The following is a 17,425-nucleotide window of genomic DNA, read 5'->3' on the forward strand; positions in this document are numbered from 1 at the left end:
GTCTGTGATAACATGTGCGCTAAAAAGGAAGCAGACACCGAAATCGCACTTCTGTTTAATTAGTTTTACCACAATTGTTGGATGTAACATGCATGATTGCAATTGTAGAAGGAGTGCAAAGTTGTATCTTTTTACTTGGATCAAATGATTTATGTTGTACCTTTCCCATACAGCCAGGGTCACAGCCTCCTGTTGTAGCTGGTCAATTTGTTTCCCTTATTTTCTGTCTGGGGGTCCCACAGGAAAGCACAAAACATCCGTAAGTTGGGAAAAATGTGAATGGAGAAACCCAAACCTAAATCCTCTGGGGCAGCAGTACCCCCAGAGCTGTGTGAGTGCCCCTTTCAGTGCAGGACCCTTCTCTACAGGGGTTGGATTCATCCTGCGCTCTTGGCTCCTGCCTGTCCAGGGGCTGCTCTCACCAGCTTTGGTGCTCCCAGGTTAGGGAAGTCACTGTCTCCATTTGGGCAAGTTTTTGTAAATGAACATATTTGCCTTAAAAAAAAAAAGGTCTTTGCCCTAAACAGTGGCTAGTTCAATGCTCAGCAGGACCTTAGCTAGCAAATGGAGAGCAGAGAGGGGCAGCATCCCTTCCCATGGGGACAAAGTGTGCAGTAAAAGCTACACTGCCGCCTGCTATGGGGTCAGCATGCCGTTTTCACAAAGATCCACTTCTTCATGCATTAGGAGTCCTTCTGACATCTAAAATACCCTTCAGAAAGCAATACATAAAAGCAATAACACTGGTTTTGTTTGCTAAATCCACCTGCCTTACCGAACCGGATACAACCCTGTAAAACTTAAAGCACCAGTAGAATATCCCGTGGTGGCTGTACTCCCAGTGGAGGTGAGAGGGCATCTCCCAGCTCCTCAGCAAGCTCCTCTGCCTGGAGGGGACAGTGCCGTACAAGCTGTGCTTTCAGCTGGCCATGGTGTATGGCCCACCAGCGAGAGGCAGCGGGGTTTGGGCAGCAGCTGCTCCCAGCGCTGGGAGAGGAGCTGCAATGGCAGAGCTGCTGCAGCCAAACCCATGGGATGCATTCAGTCCACCTGCGATTTTCCATAGTGACGCCCTTTTCCACCAGTTCCTCCCTACGCACCACTGACACAAGATTTCTTACTAAAAAAAATAATCGTCTAGGTTGGAAGGGACCTTTAAAATCATTAAGTCCAACAGTTAACCTAACACTGCCAAACCCACCACTAAACCATGTCCCTCAGCACCACGTCTACCCATCTTTTAAATACCTCCAGGTACCTCCATCATTGGCCAGTCTGGCCCAAACCATGACAGATGGTGACTCAACTGCTTCCCTGGGCAGCCTGTTCCAATGTTTGATAACCCTTTCGGTGAAGAAATTTTTCCTAATATCCAAGCTAACCCCGCCCCGGTGCAACTTGAGGCCATTTCCTCTTGTCCTATCGCTTGTTACTTGGGAGAAGAGACCGACCCCCACCTGGCTACACCCTCCTTTCAGGTAGTTGTAGAGAGTGACAAGGTCTCCCCTCGGCCTCCTTTTCTCCAGGCTGGACAACCCCAGTTCCCTCAGCCGCTCCTCATAAGATTTGTTCTCCAGACCCCTCACCAGCTTCACTGCCCTTCTCTGGACACGCTCCAGCACCTCAATGTCTTTTTTGTGGTGAGGGGCCCAAAACTGGACACAGTGCTTGAGGTGGGGCCTCACCAGTGCCAAGTACAGGGGAACGATTGCTTCCCTAGTCCTACTCACCATGCTATTCCTGACACAAGCCAGAATTCCATTGGCCTTCTTGGCTACCTGGGCACACCGCTGGCTCATATTCAGCCGGCTGTTGACCAACACCCCCAGGTCCTTTTCTGCCAGGCAGCTCTCCAGCCGCTCTTCCCCAAGCCTGCAGCTCTGCATGGGGTTGTTGTGACCCAAGTGCAGGACCCGGCACTTAGCCTTGTTGAACCTCATACCATTGGCCACAGCCCATTGATCCAGCATGGATTGCTGGCATGCTCTTTGAAGCAGGCTATTGCTTTCTTGTGTCTCTGCCCTGAAATAACAATTCTTTCTGCTTTCCAAAGATGGGGTTGCATTCACAGTGCAGGTGTACGTGAGTGTGAGCCGGCATGGACCAGCGCATAATGGCAAACGAGGCATGAAAAACTCCTACCGTCAACGACGGGTTTGGGCTGGGAGCTCTTCAGCCGCAGCGAGGGCCTGAAGCGGGTTCGGTCATTAAAGCTCCAGCTCTTCTGGACTTTGGTGGGGCTGCCTTCGGTGGCAATGTCAGCACTTGGTGACCGGCGATCTCCAACTGAAGACTGCCTGTTCTTTATACTTTGACCTCGGGGGCTGGCCATCCGGACCCGCTCCTTAAAACTTAGCTTTTGACTGTGAAGAAGAGAAATTTATTTTATTTCATGGTTCCTCCACTCCTTTTTTTTTTTTTTCTATTGCATGATATTAGGAAATAATTTCTAAAAATTCTCAATGGTATGAATCTGTTTCTTACACACTTTTGTTTTCATTGAATATATTTCATTTGGGAACGAAATTGATTTGATGTAATTGTTTTTTGTTAGAGGTATCATCAGTAGCGGTCTATTTTACAGTACAGAATAACCTTGTAAAGGAAATTAAAATTAACAAAGAGAAACAAATTTTGCCCAATTGTTACAGATCAATCTCTATTTTTTTTCCTTGACTTTTAAATAGATTTATTTTCATTTTAGTCAGCCCAGCTCAGTGCATTTCTGGCCATCTCTTCAGGTAAACAAGAACAAAATGTATTCTATTATTACTGCATGCCATGTAGTGTCATTTTGGTGTTTTTTTTTCTTAAGCAGGCAAAAATACTGTTAGTATATTCATGCTTTTTCAAGATGTGGCACTTCCAACATTTCATATGCATTGTTAGTGATCACCCATATCCAAAATTCCTTGTTACAGCACTTACTTGGACAAGACAAAACCAAAATTAACAGAGCATCCAAGAAACAGCATGATGACCAATTAATGGAAATGTAATGATACGCTGTGTGCTCACTGAAGTTGCTGCTGGAGATTAAGCTGGGAGCTGACTACCTGCAGGCGGTATTGGACAGGCACTTTAGGACAGGTACAAGAGCCCAGCCAAGCTCATGACTGTGACTGGTGGTTCAATGGTGGCCCTGTGGTCTTATAGTTGGCCAAGTGTAAGCTGATTTTTTTCCCTCCTGCGCTTGTAACCCTCCCCTCCACTCAGCTAAACGTGTCATAGGTAGATTTTCTACTTTCCAGTGCTTAAATTACCTTTGCTCATGTTCAAACGTATCTGATGAACATCCTGTGGTCACCGTGACTATCTGCCTATGCTTCTTCATTATTTAACATTTTTGCCTTTGCTTGCCTCTTCCTATAGCAGAAGGCACAAAGGGGAAACAGAAAGGAAGTCTGATACCAAGGTTTGGACACCTTGTTTTATCTACAAGATTAAGTTCAATCGCCTGTACAGGTGGTCCTGTTCTTGCAAGGGAAGAGATGATGGGAGCGATGCAGTAGCTGCTCATGGCATGATGTTACTGGGTCTTGCTTCCAGTCCTACTGCCTTGGTATAAGCTTTGGGGGTGCTTTTAAAACATCTATAGCAAAGACTGTCTGCCTGCAAATTATATTGTATTTGAAGTTAGGACACTTTCTAGTACTCTCAAAGTCTTTGCATTTAACATCAGCATGCCCCTAAGATGTTTTCAACAGAAATGAATTCTGCAGCTAATTAACTAATGCTAACATGGACTATGTGGTTCTCAGATGTTTAACCTACTGCACTCTGAAAATACAGTGTTAATGTGTAATTATATGAAATGGAAAGTAGTTACAAATTTCTGTGGCTGTGAAATGTTGAGATAATCAGACATCTTTGTCCATGCATAGCATAACATAGCATAGCATAGCGTTTCATTCTGGATACAAACATCACTGAGAGCAGAAAGGTTGCAGTTTGTAGCAGGCAAAGAACATGCTGGGAAGCTTATAATGAGATAATTTTCAAGAACACTAAAAAATGAGCACACCAATAGAAAGATTATTAAATAAATGTATTTCTATATGGCATGTTGAATCACTTGAAAGAATACCTTTACTATAATTTCTGAATGTAATCCCCTTCTTCCCTTGCCCAAAGCAAGCAATTGTTTAAATAAACACATCATGGTGCTAGAAATGTTATCCGTTTCCATTGCAAACTGTTACCCAGACCTGCAGTACTGTGTGCGGTTGCATATGCAATACAAAAGACCCACAGAACCTACTATTAGAAAGAAAAGCGAGTTCTAAAATTTAATTTTCAATACAAATTGCATTTCAAGACTGAATGACATTTCAGCTCAGGAATCTTTTGCATTGTACTGCTTCATGAAAATATAAGCTATAAAATATTTATTAACCACATTATTGCATTGTCATACTATACAGCATGAGCAACAGAATCAAAATGGACTTCTTATAGATATTATTCCTAGGCATGTGTCCCCTGTGCTTCATTTAACTCCTCTTATGGCTCAACTTGTATTTGCTATCGAAGCATGAAGGATTTTTTTAGTTTTTAGAAATCTTTGAGTAAAAAAGTTTTTGGACAGTTTCTGTTGCACTAATTTAAATGAAAGGAAGATTGATAAAACAGCCATAGAAATGATCAGTATGGACTACATTCCCATTAACTCCAAGATAAAAATGAAAATAAAAAAAATGAAAAAAGCATACATGTTGTTCTGTCAATTAATTTGTACTAATGAGAGCAATGGCTGCCTTTAAATGATTTGTACACATGGTTATTTCATTTATAAAAGCTGAATGGTACACAATGGCTACTTAACCTGAATATCTTTAGTTCTCCAAATCAAAGCAATGAGGCAATGGTGAAAGGAACAGTAGACACTTCATCTGTACTAGAGACATTTTTCAAAAGCGCAACACTGAGAATGAAAATATTAATTTAAAATGCAGACCTCGTACTTAAAAAAAATAATAAATCTGCTTTGTAGCAATGGCAATGTAATGGCATGCCAAGGGTCCATGCGGAGGATAGCTGCATTGTGAAGAGAAACGCAGCCCCTGAAGGAAGCGTGGTTTGGAAACTCTATTTTGCATCTTGAGAGTTTCTCCAAAGACACTGATTATAGCTGTTCTTCACTTCTTGGATACCTGTTCCTATTTTGAGACTGGTGGGAAATGTTCCTGAAGTCACTGGGTCCTACTCAGTGCAGGCATAAACTGTATGACTTGCAGCAGTGGAGAATTCATGCTTGGGAGAAGAAAGCTGCTGCCCTTGGGCACACGCTGCCATGGGGCTCTTCTATATATGATAAATAACAGATCATGAAGGAACAACTGAATTTTGGGGGCATCCTGACCAGGCTTCTTCCCACAGTGAAAGTCCCTTTCCTTATAGACTATATAGCATCTGGCTCTTGATTCTGCAATAGCGGTAGGGATGATGTTAGAGATACAGAGTGGAGATAATCTTATGCCCTTTCAAGCATCTTTGGGTACTCTGCACTTGAACTGGTAGCCAACTGAAGCCTTTAGGGCCCTTCACTCTGATTTAATGCTGGCTGGATTAGCACTGCCCAGTGCTGTGCTAAAAATCCTTCACCTCTTGCAGGACCTAGCCTGTTCTATTTTTCTCTCTCCCCTTTTCTCCTCTCTTTGTACACAATATCCAAAGGAAATCCCTTGAATTAATGTAAACCTGTTAATGGCCATTGGAAAGGCACATGTCCCTGTAAGTACTCCCAAACTTTAAGTTGAATATTGGTCCAAAAGGCAAAAACCATGAGAAAGAATCAGGAAAATGAAATTACACAAGTTCCTGAGTCAGACCTAAATGACAAGGATCTGAGAGAACCACAGCTGTCTCCTGTCATGTCTGCATTCCTTTAGATGTGTGTCTGTCCATCATTTCTTGTACCTTACGTGATTTATAGGTTATCCCAGTTGGTTTATATACATACTTGCTTCCTATTACTATCTTCCTCGGCAATGGTAATCTCTTTGGACCTATTGCTCCACTATTCTCGCAGGTTGCAAGTTGTGGAATGTATTCACGTTGATAACAGTGAAGCTTTGAAGCATCCTATAGTGGAGATCAATTATAACTGGCACCTGTAGGGAAAAAAGCAAGTGACTTCTCTCCTCCCTCTCTTGTTTTCCTTCCGGAAGGTCAGTTGTAGGATCTCACCACTCATTCCTCCTGTCAGTACATGCATGAGCCTTCACTTCCCTGGCACAGGGAACTAGCAAGCACTTTCTAGTTCCTACATCTTCGTTTTTAAATTCTGTCTTTTCCACCTTTGATTTATGAAGGAATAGATGTTTAGGGACACTAGAGGTCACTGTAGCTTCACTGCAGGGAACAAGAGTACTTCTCTGCTGGACCAAATGACTAGACTTGATCAGATTATGTTTAAATTGATAAATGCTTACGAATCTTTGCTTTTCTCTCCCATACTCACCACTCTGTCTGTCTTCCAAGGACTGTCTTACAATACTTCTTGGTTAACTGAGCATCTCTCTGCCTCCCAGTCCCACTCCCCTATTTCCTTGCCTACCTCCCTGCATTTCTGGTCAAGTTTATCTTCTGCCCTGCTTCACTACCGGCAGCACTACTGCTTGCTACCATTTACGGTTTATTTTTCAGTTTTCATACTGACCCAGCTGGTGGAAGTGGGAATAGGAAGAAATTGAAATGAATCAGAAGTAACTGGAGCGCCTGAGGGTGAGGGAGAATGATTTGGATCTTGAGTCAAGACAGAAGCTAAAACTGCCAAAAATTATCACCCATGGAAAACAACAGCAAGCAAAGGTATGTGCCAGTTTTCAGCAGTTTACTTCCAATAAATGCAGATGTTGATTCTTACCAAGCCTACAGACGACTTTACTGAGAATAAGCTAAATTGAACAAATACAAATGCAATGGATAGTACAGTGAGGCCTGAAGTTCAAACATTCAAGACTTCTCCACCAGTCTCATGTTAGGACCATGAACCCAAGAAATGTGGTGTTATATCTCATACCTTCAATGAGTAATAACGAGAATTTCAGGGACATAGTGTCTTAAAGTTCAATCATCAATCAGAAAAAAATAAGTGAAGTTCAGGGGTTTTGTGTATTTTTTCCTTTTTCAAAACAATTTCCAGATGAAGAGAAACTATTTTTTATCTCATTTTTCTATCATCAGTTTGTACTTCTATTGTCTTTTATGTTACTTTTAAAAAGTAAGAAAAAAATTGTAATAAGCTTGAGTTATAAATCAAGGGTTTCTTCCCATAAGATCCATCCATCTAGGAATTACCATTTTTGGTAAGAGACACAATTTCCACAGAATTCATCTGAGGCAGATGGTTGATTTCACATGCGTTCCTCTACTTTCCACTACAGGACGCAAGCACAGCTTCCACAGGCTGTGTCCAAGGGGATTCTTCTCAACAACTATTGCACGTTTTGAACGTTGGTATTGCCTAGCGTGTTATAGCTTAATATTCCCCACTAATTATTAGATGGAGAACTCAACTACCATGGTTATAAAAATCCTCTTGGACTTGGGGAAATGTCTTTACCCAAATATTCCACCCCGTTTTTAGATCTCCGCAGGGTAATGCATTCCCAGTCTCAGGCAGAGAAGGGGAACTGGGCTTTGGCAAACCGCGGCGTGCTGCACACTGCAATCGTCCAACCAGACGAGTTTCAAAGAACTGGCATTATCGCCATTGTATTAACGTCATTGCAGGCAACAAGCAACAAGGGAATTACAAGCACTTAAAAATAAATAAATTAAGAAACCTCCTATGGAGAAGTAAGGAACTTTAAAGCACTGAGGAGGGGAAGTAAATGAATCATGCACCTGATGTTAGTTGGCATTCTCAAACACCATGTGAATAGGCAGGATGCTGAATACCTATGTTTCCGAGGGGTGTACATCCTGAAGAGCTTCTGTTTATTACTACAAAGCTTACTAGGAGTGAGGGGAGATAGAGGACCGTGTTACTACGCATTCCACTGCTAGGTAAGGGGTTAGGCTTTCCACCTCAAGTTAGATTCTGCATCACGGACGATTTCTTTTTCATACGGTGCATGCAGAGAGCTTACATTAAATCAACTTTTAGGAACAGATAGTATAGGAGGAGGAGAGAATTCAAGAGTAAATTTACTCAGAGGATGAGTTTTTCCCCCAAGCTCCTATACTGGCAAAACTCCTCCTTATTGCACCAGAGAGACTTGTCTGAATAGCCAATTCGTATTCAGGCTCACTAATCACAACACTAGACAACACAAAGGGTGACGTTCATCCTTTGCAGACACCCAATGCATGTCCTACACACAGCTTATGACGGCTTATGCTCTCAGGATGTTGTAAGATTCGTCAGTCTTGATCTAGTTTCTTGCACAGGAAGAATTTCAGCCACGTTGTATAATTGAACAGAAATAAATACTATTTGCGTTCAGTGTGTGCATTTGTAGATACACAGAATTTAACATATAGGCTTTTAAAATAACTTGCAGAACTCTAGAAATGGTTTTTAGAAATATCTCATTTTCAGCATGGATACACCAGAGAGGTTGTCTACCATTACTTTTGATAAATAATTGGAATGCTTGTGTGTAATATTTTGAGAAATACAACGTACATATTTTTCTTAAAATCAGTAAGAAGCGACAACCTCATAAGCACAGCTCTCTCAACTCAAATGCACAGCAACATTGAGCTACCTAATGAAAGACTGTAGGTCTATACAGGACAAAATGCAAGAATTCATTTCTGTAAATATAAAAGTCATTTTGGTAGGGAAAAAAACCCCAATCAACTTTCACCTAAAGTAATAAAAGTTTTTCTCCACTGTTATTAGAATGGAGTACAGAGCAAAGAGCGTATTCAGAAAGCAATCCAATGCACTACTTGTGCAAACACGTCTCCATTTAAAGAGTGAAACAAGAAGCAGCTTACTTAGTTCACATAGCATCCCATGCAAGTCACTCAGCATTGCAGTAAGAAAGAAGTTAAACAGCGGAGGACAGTTATCTCGAAGTACGTTGCAGCAGTTTGCAATTACATTTTTACCACAAAAGATCACATACAACACACATATTTTAAGTGATACAAACACACAGCAATACATGAGCATAAGAATGATAAACAGCCACTGACAAAACACACCTTTTCTAAAAGGCACTGAGTGGTCAGTAGGGTTTTTTACCGCAGACCAGGATCTCAGGAGATAACTAGTTCATTTTTATGCCCACACTAATTTGCAGCAGCGCACATATTAGTTGAGAGTTTCTGAAGGGACAAACATCTTCCATTCATTGAAAATAAAGTGAAAAAATCTGGCGAAATCATTGACTACTTTTAAAACCACAACAGTTATCACTAACATGGAGCATGTAATACAGTTTCGACACCTGGGGTTTTTTTTGCATCTAGCTTCTACTGATTCTAGGTAAATTTGTCTCTTTAAGTGCTCGCAGGTACAACCAGAAATAACCTCTCCCCTCTGCACAAATCACTGTTCTGGAGGTGCATACTTATTTACTGCCAACTTCAGTCTCGCCTTTAAAGAAGCTGAAGTCAATTTTAAATGTTGCTGTTGGAGGAGTAGGAAATATGGCTGGTGAGTGCAAAAAAGTTTCAATCAGGCTGTAATAATTTAATGAGACCAATATGTTGCTGGCAAGCCTATGGAGGTGATGTATACGAAAAGTCACAGAACGGACAGAGCAGGTGAAGTGCTCTTGAGGGACATCTCTGAGCAAACCCAGTCCCCTCGAGTTCCTGTGACGCTAACAGCAGTTACGTGAACATCGGGGAAAAGGATGGAGTCGGGTGCCGGAGGACCAGTCTGGAACAGGGAACAGGACGCGGGTAATTGATGTGAAGACTTTCCACCCCTGACTGAATAACCCAGAAGAGTTTGTGAACCACAGCACAACTCGGGGGCGGTTGTATTTCAGGGGTTGACGTGTCACCAACATTTTTTTTCTTGGCTTTTCATTGTTTTCTGCTTGGAGGTAAACTCCACTGTTCTCTGACCGTGCTGATACCACAGTGCTGGCTGCCAAACGCCTGTAGACTCCCATCCCTAGCGAGTTTTGGAGGTAGTGTAATTTCTCTTGTAGCCGCCGAGTCCTTTCCCGTCCCTAAGGATTCGAGCTGTAAGTACAGCAAAGAGCAGCATTTCCTCTTACTGCCTTAGGACTGTGCACCTCCAGGGCTTTATTTACCCAGCGAGGATAGCCCTGCCAAGCCTGCCACTGCGTGCTGTAGGCAGCCAGGTTGGGTGGAAGCCCCATCTGCCCTCCTAGTGGTGGGGCTTATTTAAGGAGAGATGCCAGGCTGCCTCCTCAGCCCAAACAGGGCCATGCCGGGGTGCAAACCTTGCAGCCGGGAGGAGGTGAGCCACCACAGCGGTGCTTTCCCCCCACCTGCCATGTGCCAAAATGCTCCTGAGGAGGGGACGGCAGGAAAAGGTTAGGCGACGTGGGGACGCAGCACTGAGGAAGCCTTGAGGATGCACCTGCAGGGCAGCACAGAACCTGGCCAAGGTGACATCCAACCAGCCCCGTCGGGGGATCCTCCCCGTGCGACAGGGGGCTGGCGGGCTTGTTCACAAAGCCAAACTCAACTAGGTGCCTGTGACTCCCACTGCGATTCCTGGAAACCTTGAGTGTCGGGTTTATGGCAGAAGCCGGGGGCCGCGTCCTGGCCCAGGAGCTGGGTCCGTGGAGGCTGCTCCACTCGCTGCTCTGACGCTGTTCAAACTGAGCTCCCCCTGAAAGCTAAAACATGTGGCTAGAAAAGTAAAAAAATTGCCTAGTTTCTCCATACAAAAACTGGGACAAAGAAGCCAATTTCAGCAGCATTAGTCTATCGATATGAGTTTAAAAAAAATGCAATTTTTGTTTATTATCGGTTAACAGTTACAGTTCATTGAACCTACTGTACAGAACCCGAGACATCTAAAAGCCATTAAGAAGCAGCGATTTCACAGATAAAAGAAACAAAAGAAACTACAAACCTGCTAGAAGCTTCCCCTTGTTCTTTTCTTCAGGTCAGGGAGTGGGAGGGAAAAACATACTTGTTATGCAGATAGTAATCGCATTACTTAGTTACAGATGATGTTAGATATATGATAAACGTAAATGGATATGTTAATTAGTGTACAACACACACATTACATTGCAACCACGAAAACATTTAAGCAAGACTCGTAACTACAACGCTTCTGAAAAAGAAACTTTTCAGTTGTTTTAACACATGCAGAACATGCTGAGTACATACCACTGCAGACTGAGTTGGCAAAGCACTTAGGCAAAATGCATTGCTGACACATATATAACAGAAAGCTGTAGGCTCTTATTAGATAAAGTTATCTCTGGTGAATAAAAAGGTTTAATTTTAGGATAGCACAGCAATACGCTTATTTAAAATAACAATTAGATGCACTTTTGAGGGACAGTCATATTTTAGAACATTTTAGGTGGGACACAGCTTCACTATTTATGTAATTTTATATCCATCCATTTATACCAGTGTTGCCTTTAACCTGTTTGCGTATGTCAAAAATCAATATCCCACGTAACTTTTAATGTAAAAGTTCCTTTTAGTTTGGAGCGTTTTGGAATTACTGTTATGGTAATGGATTACTTGTGGCTCTGTTCTTGTCAACTCTCTGAAATTCAAAGATCAGCTTTGGGTAGCCAGCCAAACCTCTTTTTGGCTGAGCTTTTTGGCACATGATTACCTTTTTACTGTCATGTGGATGTTCATCACCCAGCTCTGAGAGAAACCACTAATTCTCTCGCGCCGTCTGCAATAACAAGTTAGGATGCTTGTCAGAGCTTTCCCATAAGGCTTTTAGCACTCTGCTTTTTTGATCTTTATCAAGTATCTTTTACTTCCTGATTTGTGCCCTGCATTGAATCAGTCAATTTACTACCTTCTGGTAAATCTTCTACTGAATTATTGAAGAGTCTTGGGCTGCCAGTGCTCTGTGAATTCTCACCCAAACTAGGACATCAAATATTTCCTGTCTGCAAACTGTGACATCAGGTCTTTTTAGTCGTCTTCTACTGGCTGGGGGTGTAACTGAGGATATAATTTGCCCTAAGGAAATACTGAATATATGAGAAGTTATGACGAAAAGGAGCAAATTCCCCAGTGCATTCACCTGCAGAGTACCACAAGGCTCTCTCCCCTTGCAAAGGTAGATCTGTAGCTACAGCCTGATATAGAGGCACAGGCACAGAAATACCATTAAATCAAGGAACAAGCTCTGCGTTGAACTTTCCCTCCTTAGAGATAATTTGGAACTGGGTGAAACATTAACCTTGATATATGAGTGGGTTTTTGCAAAAACGCTTCTAATGCCTGGCCTCAGGTCAATGGCAATGATTTGTATTTGTCCCACTGTCCTAGGCTTCTAGTACTAGTGATCTGATTTGTTAGTTGAAATTTTTAATGAGAGGACTTAAGAAGACGAAACAAGACGAAACAGACAAGTAGTAATTCTCTATAAGCTCGAACAGACATCGATAACAGCACCAGCTGCCATATTTGTACCTACTTTGTAGGGCTGCAGGTATGCAAGGCCTTCAAATGAGGCTTCCAGGTAGCAATGGAAACCGATTTCTCATCAGCCGCATAACTACGCCATACACACTACGTGCAGGATATATGGTAAAAAAAGAAAAAAACAAGGCAAGAGGGAGCAGGGGATGAAACAAAAAATTGAAAAGCAGATTAGTAACCAATACAAGTCATGGCTTTCTTTTATCATTCATAGCACTGATACATGCCTGAGGGGAGGAAGAATACTTTCATAATATCGCCAGGTGGCTGTCAGGTTTGTTCGGCTGGCGTCAGTAGAATAAAACCGCCAAGAAGCCTGGTATGGGGAAACAATAGAAAAGCACAAAGGATCCAAGAACATGAAGTGACAATGCCACCGCACTGATTACGGAGAGAGGGGATTTTGCTCAGATCGGGATGCGCTCTGTTAGGTTGATTAAGGAAATACCAGTAAAAACCTACCAAAACTCTTGTGAATCACACTTTACAGGGTAAAGTAAGAGTTATTGGCTTTGTGGAAGCACCAGAAGATATTCAGTACATAAAGGTGCTCAAAAAAGCATTGCAGTGATTTATTTGTGACAAGTCCATAGGGGACACCCACACAAACTGGCAGTCTGAGGTAACGAAAGTGTCGTAATACATTTTGTAGATGATAATGAAAACCAGACAAAAAGCATTTAGAAGAAAAGTGACGTATTCTCTGTGGTCTGAAACACTGCTAAATGTTTAAAAACATGAAATAAATCATTTCAAAGGTGAGTGAACAAAGCATAGCACTGAAAACGTATTCGCCGTTTGGATTTATAACTGCATGTAGATAGTAAGGCAGATCCTCCGTTCTGCAACCTGGAACAGCTTCCCTGATGTCAACATAACTATATTAATTTGTACTAGCTGAGTGTCTGCGCTTCCTGTATATTGTCAACCATTAAATGTCATCCAGGTATTCTCGTACAGAGTCTAATAACCTGTGTTTTCCTACTGCGTATCTCTCAGAAATACATCTAGTCTTCATTTACAGATGGAGAACCTGTCACTCACTTTGTAAATTGTTCCACTGGCTGATCATTCTCATTGTCAAAAATCTGTGCATTGTTTTTACTTTGAAAGTCTTTGGTTTTGTCTTATAGCCAGAGGTATTTGTTACGTTTCTGTCTGCTACATTAAATAGTCCTCTAGGTTCCAGTATTTCCTCTCTGGACTTTTATGCTCAAATAATATTCACACTGAATACTTCTTATAATCTAAAGAAACTGAGAAAAGTATACCCATATGAAACATTTCATTTTTCTATAGCGATACCTTAGCTATCTTTAAGTCAGGTAAAGGCTCCAGCAGACAGTATATCTATGGCAACAGAGGAGTTAGCACAGACTAATTCTACAGAGTAACTGATTAGAAAATAGACATTATCCTGATAAACTAGAGCACACTGATTTCCATGGTAGCGCATTATCAAATCCTCAACAGGCAATTTAAAAAAGCCCAGGCACTTTTACAGTAGACAATGATACGCAGTTTAGACACATCCTGCATTTATGAATGTGAAATTTTCTCCAGTCCTGGACTCATTTTTTCCAATGTTTTCTTTGTTTTTTCCAGTTTTCCAGGCTAATTTATGAACCGTAGATGCTGAGTTGATATGTGGTGTGTTAGTAACAGCATCACCATCCACAGTGGTAATATCAGCCTCCTACTTGTTACCTTTCTGGTTCTGTATCTAAGGACTGTATTAAAACAGCTGGAGTAACACTGGGAACTTGTATGAAGCTCTTGACCCTTCTTTACCACTCTTTCTCCTCTGTGTTTCTCATCCTTCGTCAAGTCCTTTCCATAGTCACTAATACTAACATAGAAACCTCTTGTAATAGTCTGAATTAATCGTTTCTAGTTCAAGTTTTGTGTTTGGTGTATTAAGACATTTGGTAGGGATCGTTCCACCCTGTAATGTCACCCAGATCATCCTCGGGTTCATTCCTGGTGCCTGCCCTCATCTTTCCTATTCTGCCAGGCCTTGTGCTATTGGCAAATATCTCCATCAGCAATTTTATAATTATTTCCAGACCACTGAAAATGCTGAACATGAAAATGAACATGTAAATGCTGAAGAGCCTTCATCATGGGATCCCACCACAAATATCTTCCTTTCACAACGATTTTGCCCATTGAGAGTCACTTTCTGAAATCGGTCAGTTAGCTGCTCTTAATCTATTTAGCATGCTGTCTTACTAATACTTTGGTTGAACTATCATACAATAATAAGAGCTACATCCAAACCCTAAATCTATTGTGTGTTTCCTCTGGCAAACAAACTTGTAAGAAACAGTTTAGAATATATGTGCTAGAAAATATCTCATTCATTCATTCTACAGTGCAATAGATACAAAAGGAGTGCAATTATACTTATTAATTAGTCTAATAAATATACAATCTCAAGTATTTAGTATCTAATAATCATTGAACAGTAAGAATGGAAAACATTTATTAACTTTAAGAATGCTTCAGAGACAGTCTGGCATCTATCCTGAACTTACCACGAAACTCTGGTATATTAACATTCAGCTTCTTTATTTGGATTTATTATTTCAGAATTAAAAAAACAGTGTAAGTGACACACATAAAACACTGAGGATCCCAAGCAAATAAACTAGGTTGCTAGAAGATTATTTCTCCCCTCTTTTTTTTCAGTCCATCAAGTAGAGTAAAGCTAGGTGCAAAATCATTCTTAGAGGTTTTTCTCATTTCTAACTAGGAATGTAAGTTAAGGAAAAAACCCATGTGAAACAGCTCTTTAACAATTATCATGCCACTTCTGTTAAAAAATAATCTTTCTAAATCGTTGATCTGCACCATTACATCAATATTGGAGCTGAAACCACTTCAGACAATTTCAGACATTTTGGAATTGCTAGCGCCTACATTTCCAGCTTTTGAATTGACCAATAGTGAGAGCAATTCTCTGGGCAGGACACTTTTCACTTTCACCAAGTATATCATTCATTGGAGCACTCTAAACCCTGTAGTAGATGAAAAGTAGCGTAATATAGGCAAGAGTGCTGTGCTGTCAGTTGGGTTGTCTAGGGATCAATTCTGTTTTTCCAGGTAATTTGCTAACTTCAGGCATGCAATTGACATCCTCTGCTTGGTTTCTTCAGCATGGATAGAAGAACTCAAAAACCACACATAGAAATGCTATATACACAATTATGGCAACACACGGTAATCGCTGAATAAACTTATTTCACGAACCTAACCAATCTGTTAAACCTTATTTCCACAAAAACTTCCAAATTGAAATAATAAAACTTGCTCCAATATGTACTTTAAGTCACCTCTTGTTATCTTTTCACTGATTTCATAGTTACCTGAATTAGACTGGCGGCTGGATTCCTTCTTTTCTCAAAGTGTTTCTGACGATGCTGTTCCTGCACTTTTAACGCAAATCCTGAGCCAAGGATGCCCTGCAATACAGTACGCCGTTTATCATTATGTAGGTAGTTTTTTCAACAAATATACACAACCAACTACAGAGGTTTTGTGAAGATGTTACGCCATATGATTTCTTCAGGTAATACGTTTATGACAGTATAGGACGGTATAAGGCTTAACAATGGTGCCCATTCGTGGTGAGGCCGGAGACTCCTTACTTAAGAGATAACATCTGTGGTGCTACCAGCGACCGCTCATCTCAACCATTGCTCGGGGTTGCGCTACACTATGTTCCTGCAGCTCTAAGGGCCACGGATATATAGCTATATATAAAACATCAGGCAGGAACATCCAGAGGAATTTAAGGCAGGAGTGATGAAATGACCAGCTGCCAAATATGCCAGATATATATGGGCTTCAAAGTCTGTATCTTCAGTGCTTATCATAACTTTTGATTTTAGAAAATGCCTTGCTTTACAGATTAAGACCATTTCTTCTCACTTTCCCATCTAAGTAGTCCCCATTGTTCACTCTATAGGCTATGAAAAAAAGCTGACGATGAAACGTCTCTCTTTTTGGCTTTTTTATGTTCGAATAAGGAAGACAAATTTGACTGCTGCTGAACAACAGATTGAGAATGTTTCCCTCTTTGGCTTGCAAGGAGCGTAGTATTTCTGCTGGACGTGTCTGCATTATGCGGAAGAGTATTTCCACTTGATTCTTAGTCAGGATAAAATGATATTAGAAATGCACACGATTCACACATATGTCTTGTTTTACAGACAGATTCAACACAAAAGTGTTCGTGAGGAAAATGAGTATCTGTACATAGATATGACATGAGGAACAAAAGTTCTGGCATATCGAATATGTAAAGTTATTCATCTTTTACAGGTTCATTGTAGTCCTGAAAGTTAGTAACACTAACTTTCTTGTTAGTGGTGACTAGGTAACAAAGAGAATTAATTACAGTAACTGCCATTAAATAGCAAAGGTTCCAAACAGGTAATGTATTAATTATAATTATAATGTACTATAATATGCCAGAGATACTGAAATACTCTCTGTACTTCGAATAAGAAATAAATGCAGTACACTAGATGATTCAACGCTGTTAGCAAATTCTGACTTTTAATCTTGGTTTGTCTATATCGTTGAAAACAAATGTATTATTTTAACATTCATAATTTATTGTGATCCACAGATAATGAATCCAAGTATTAAAATATTGACTTTCTGTATATGTTGCACTGGATGCAATACAACAAAATGCGTACGTCACTTCTGGTTTCATGCTTATTCAATACTAATTTAAAAAAGAAAGGAAATTCGCTCACAAAAATGAAAAGTTATTTCTGAAGCTATGCTATACTTTAGTCGTTAGATGATTCCCATTTCCATTAAAATCTCTTGAACGTTA

The 17,425-nt window shown here is 40.9% G+C and overlaps 1 protein-coding gene across 3 annotated transcripts in view; it reads right to left on the bottom strand.

Moving 5' to 3' along the window:
* KCNQ5 (potassium voltage-gated channel subfamily Q member 5) overlaps window positions 1–17,425 on the bottom strand; it is a 303,061-nt gene that overhangs the window by 24,093 nt on the left and 261,543 nt on the right. The window contains exons 7-11 of one of the 3 annotated variants that reach the window (XM_074581369.1): window positions 15,942–16,037; window positions 12,569–12,663; window positions 11,021–11,047; window positions 7,906–7,962; window positions 2,143–2,363 (exon numbers count right to left, since the gene is read on the bottom strand). In XM_074581369.1, the coding sequence (XP_074437470.1) occupies window positions 2,143–2,363; window positions 7,906–7,962; window positions 11,021–11,047; window positions 12,569–12,663; window positions 15,942–16,037 (496 nt within the window). The remainder of the gene's footprint in view (window positions 1–2,142; window positions 2,364–7,905; window positions 7,963–11,020; window positions 11,048–12,568; window positions 12,664–15,941; window positions 16,038–17,425) is intronic. The other 2 variants (XM_074581370.1, XM_074581371.1) reach the window with 2 other exon arrangements.

This window comes from Larus michahellis, chromosome 3 (assembly GCF_964199755.1).
Source record: "Larus michahellis chromosome 3, bLarMic1.1, whole genome shotgun sequence".
NCBI lineage: Eukaryota > Metazoa > Chordata > Aves > Charadriiformes > Laridae > Larus > Larus michahellis.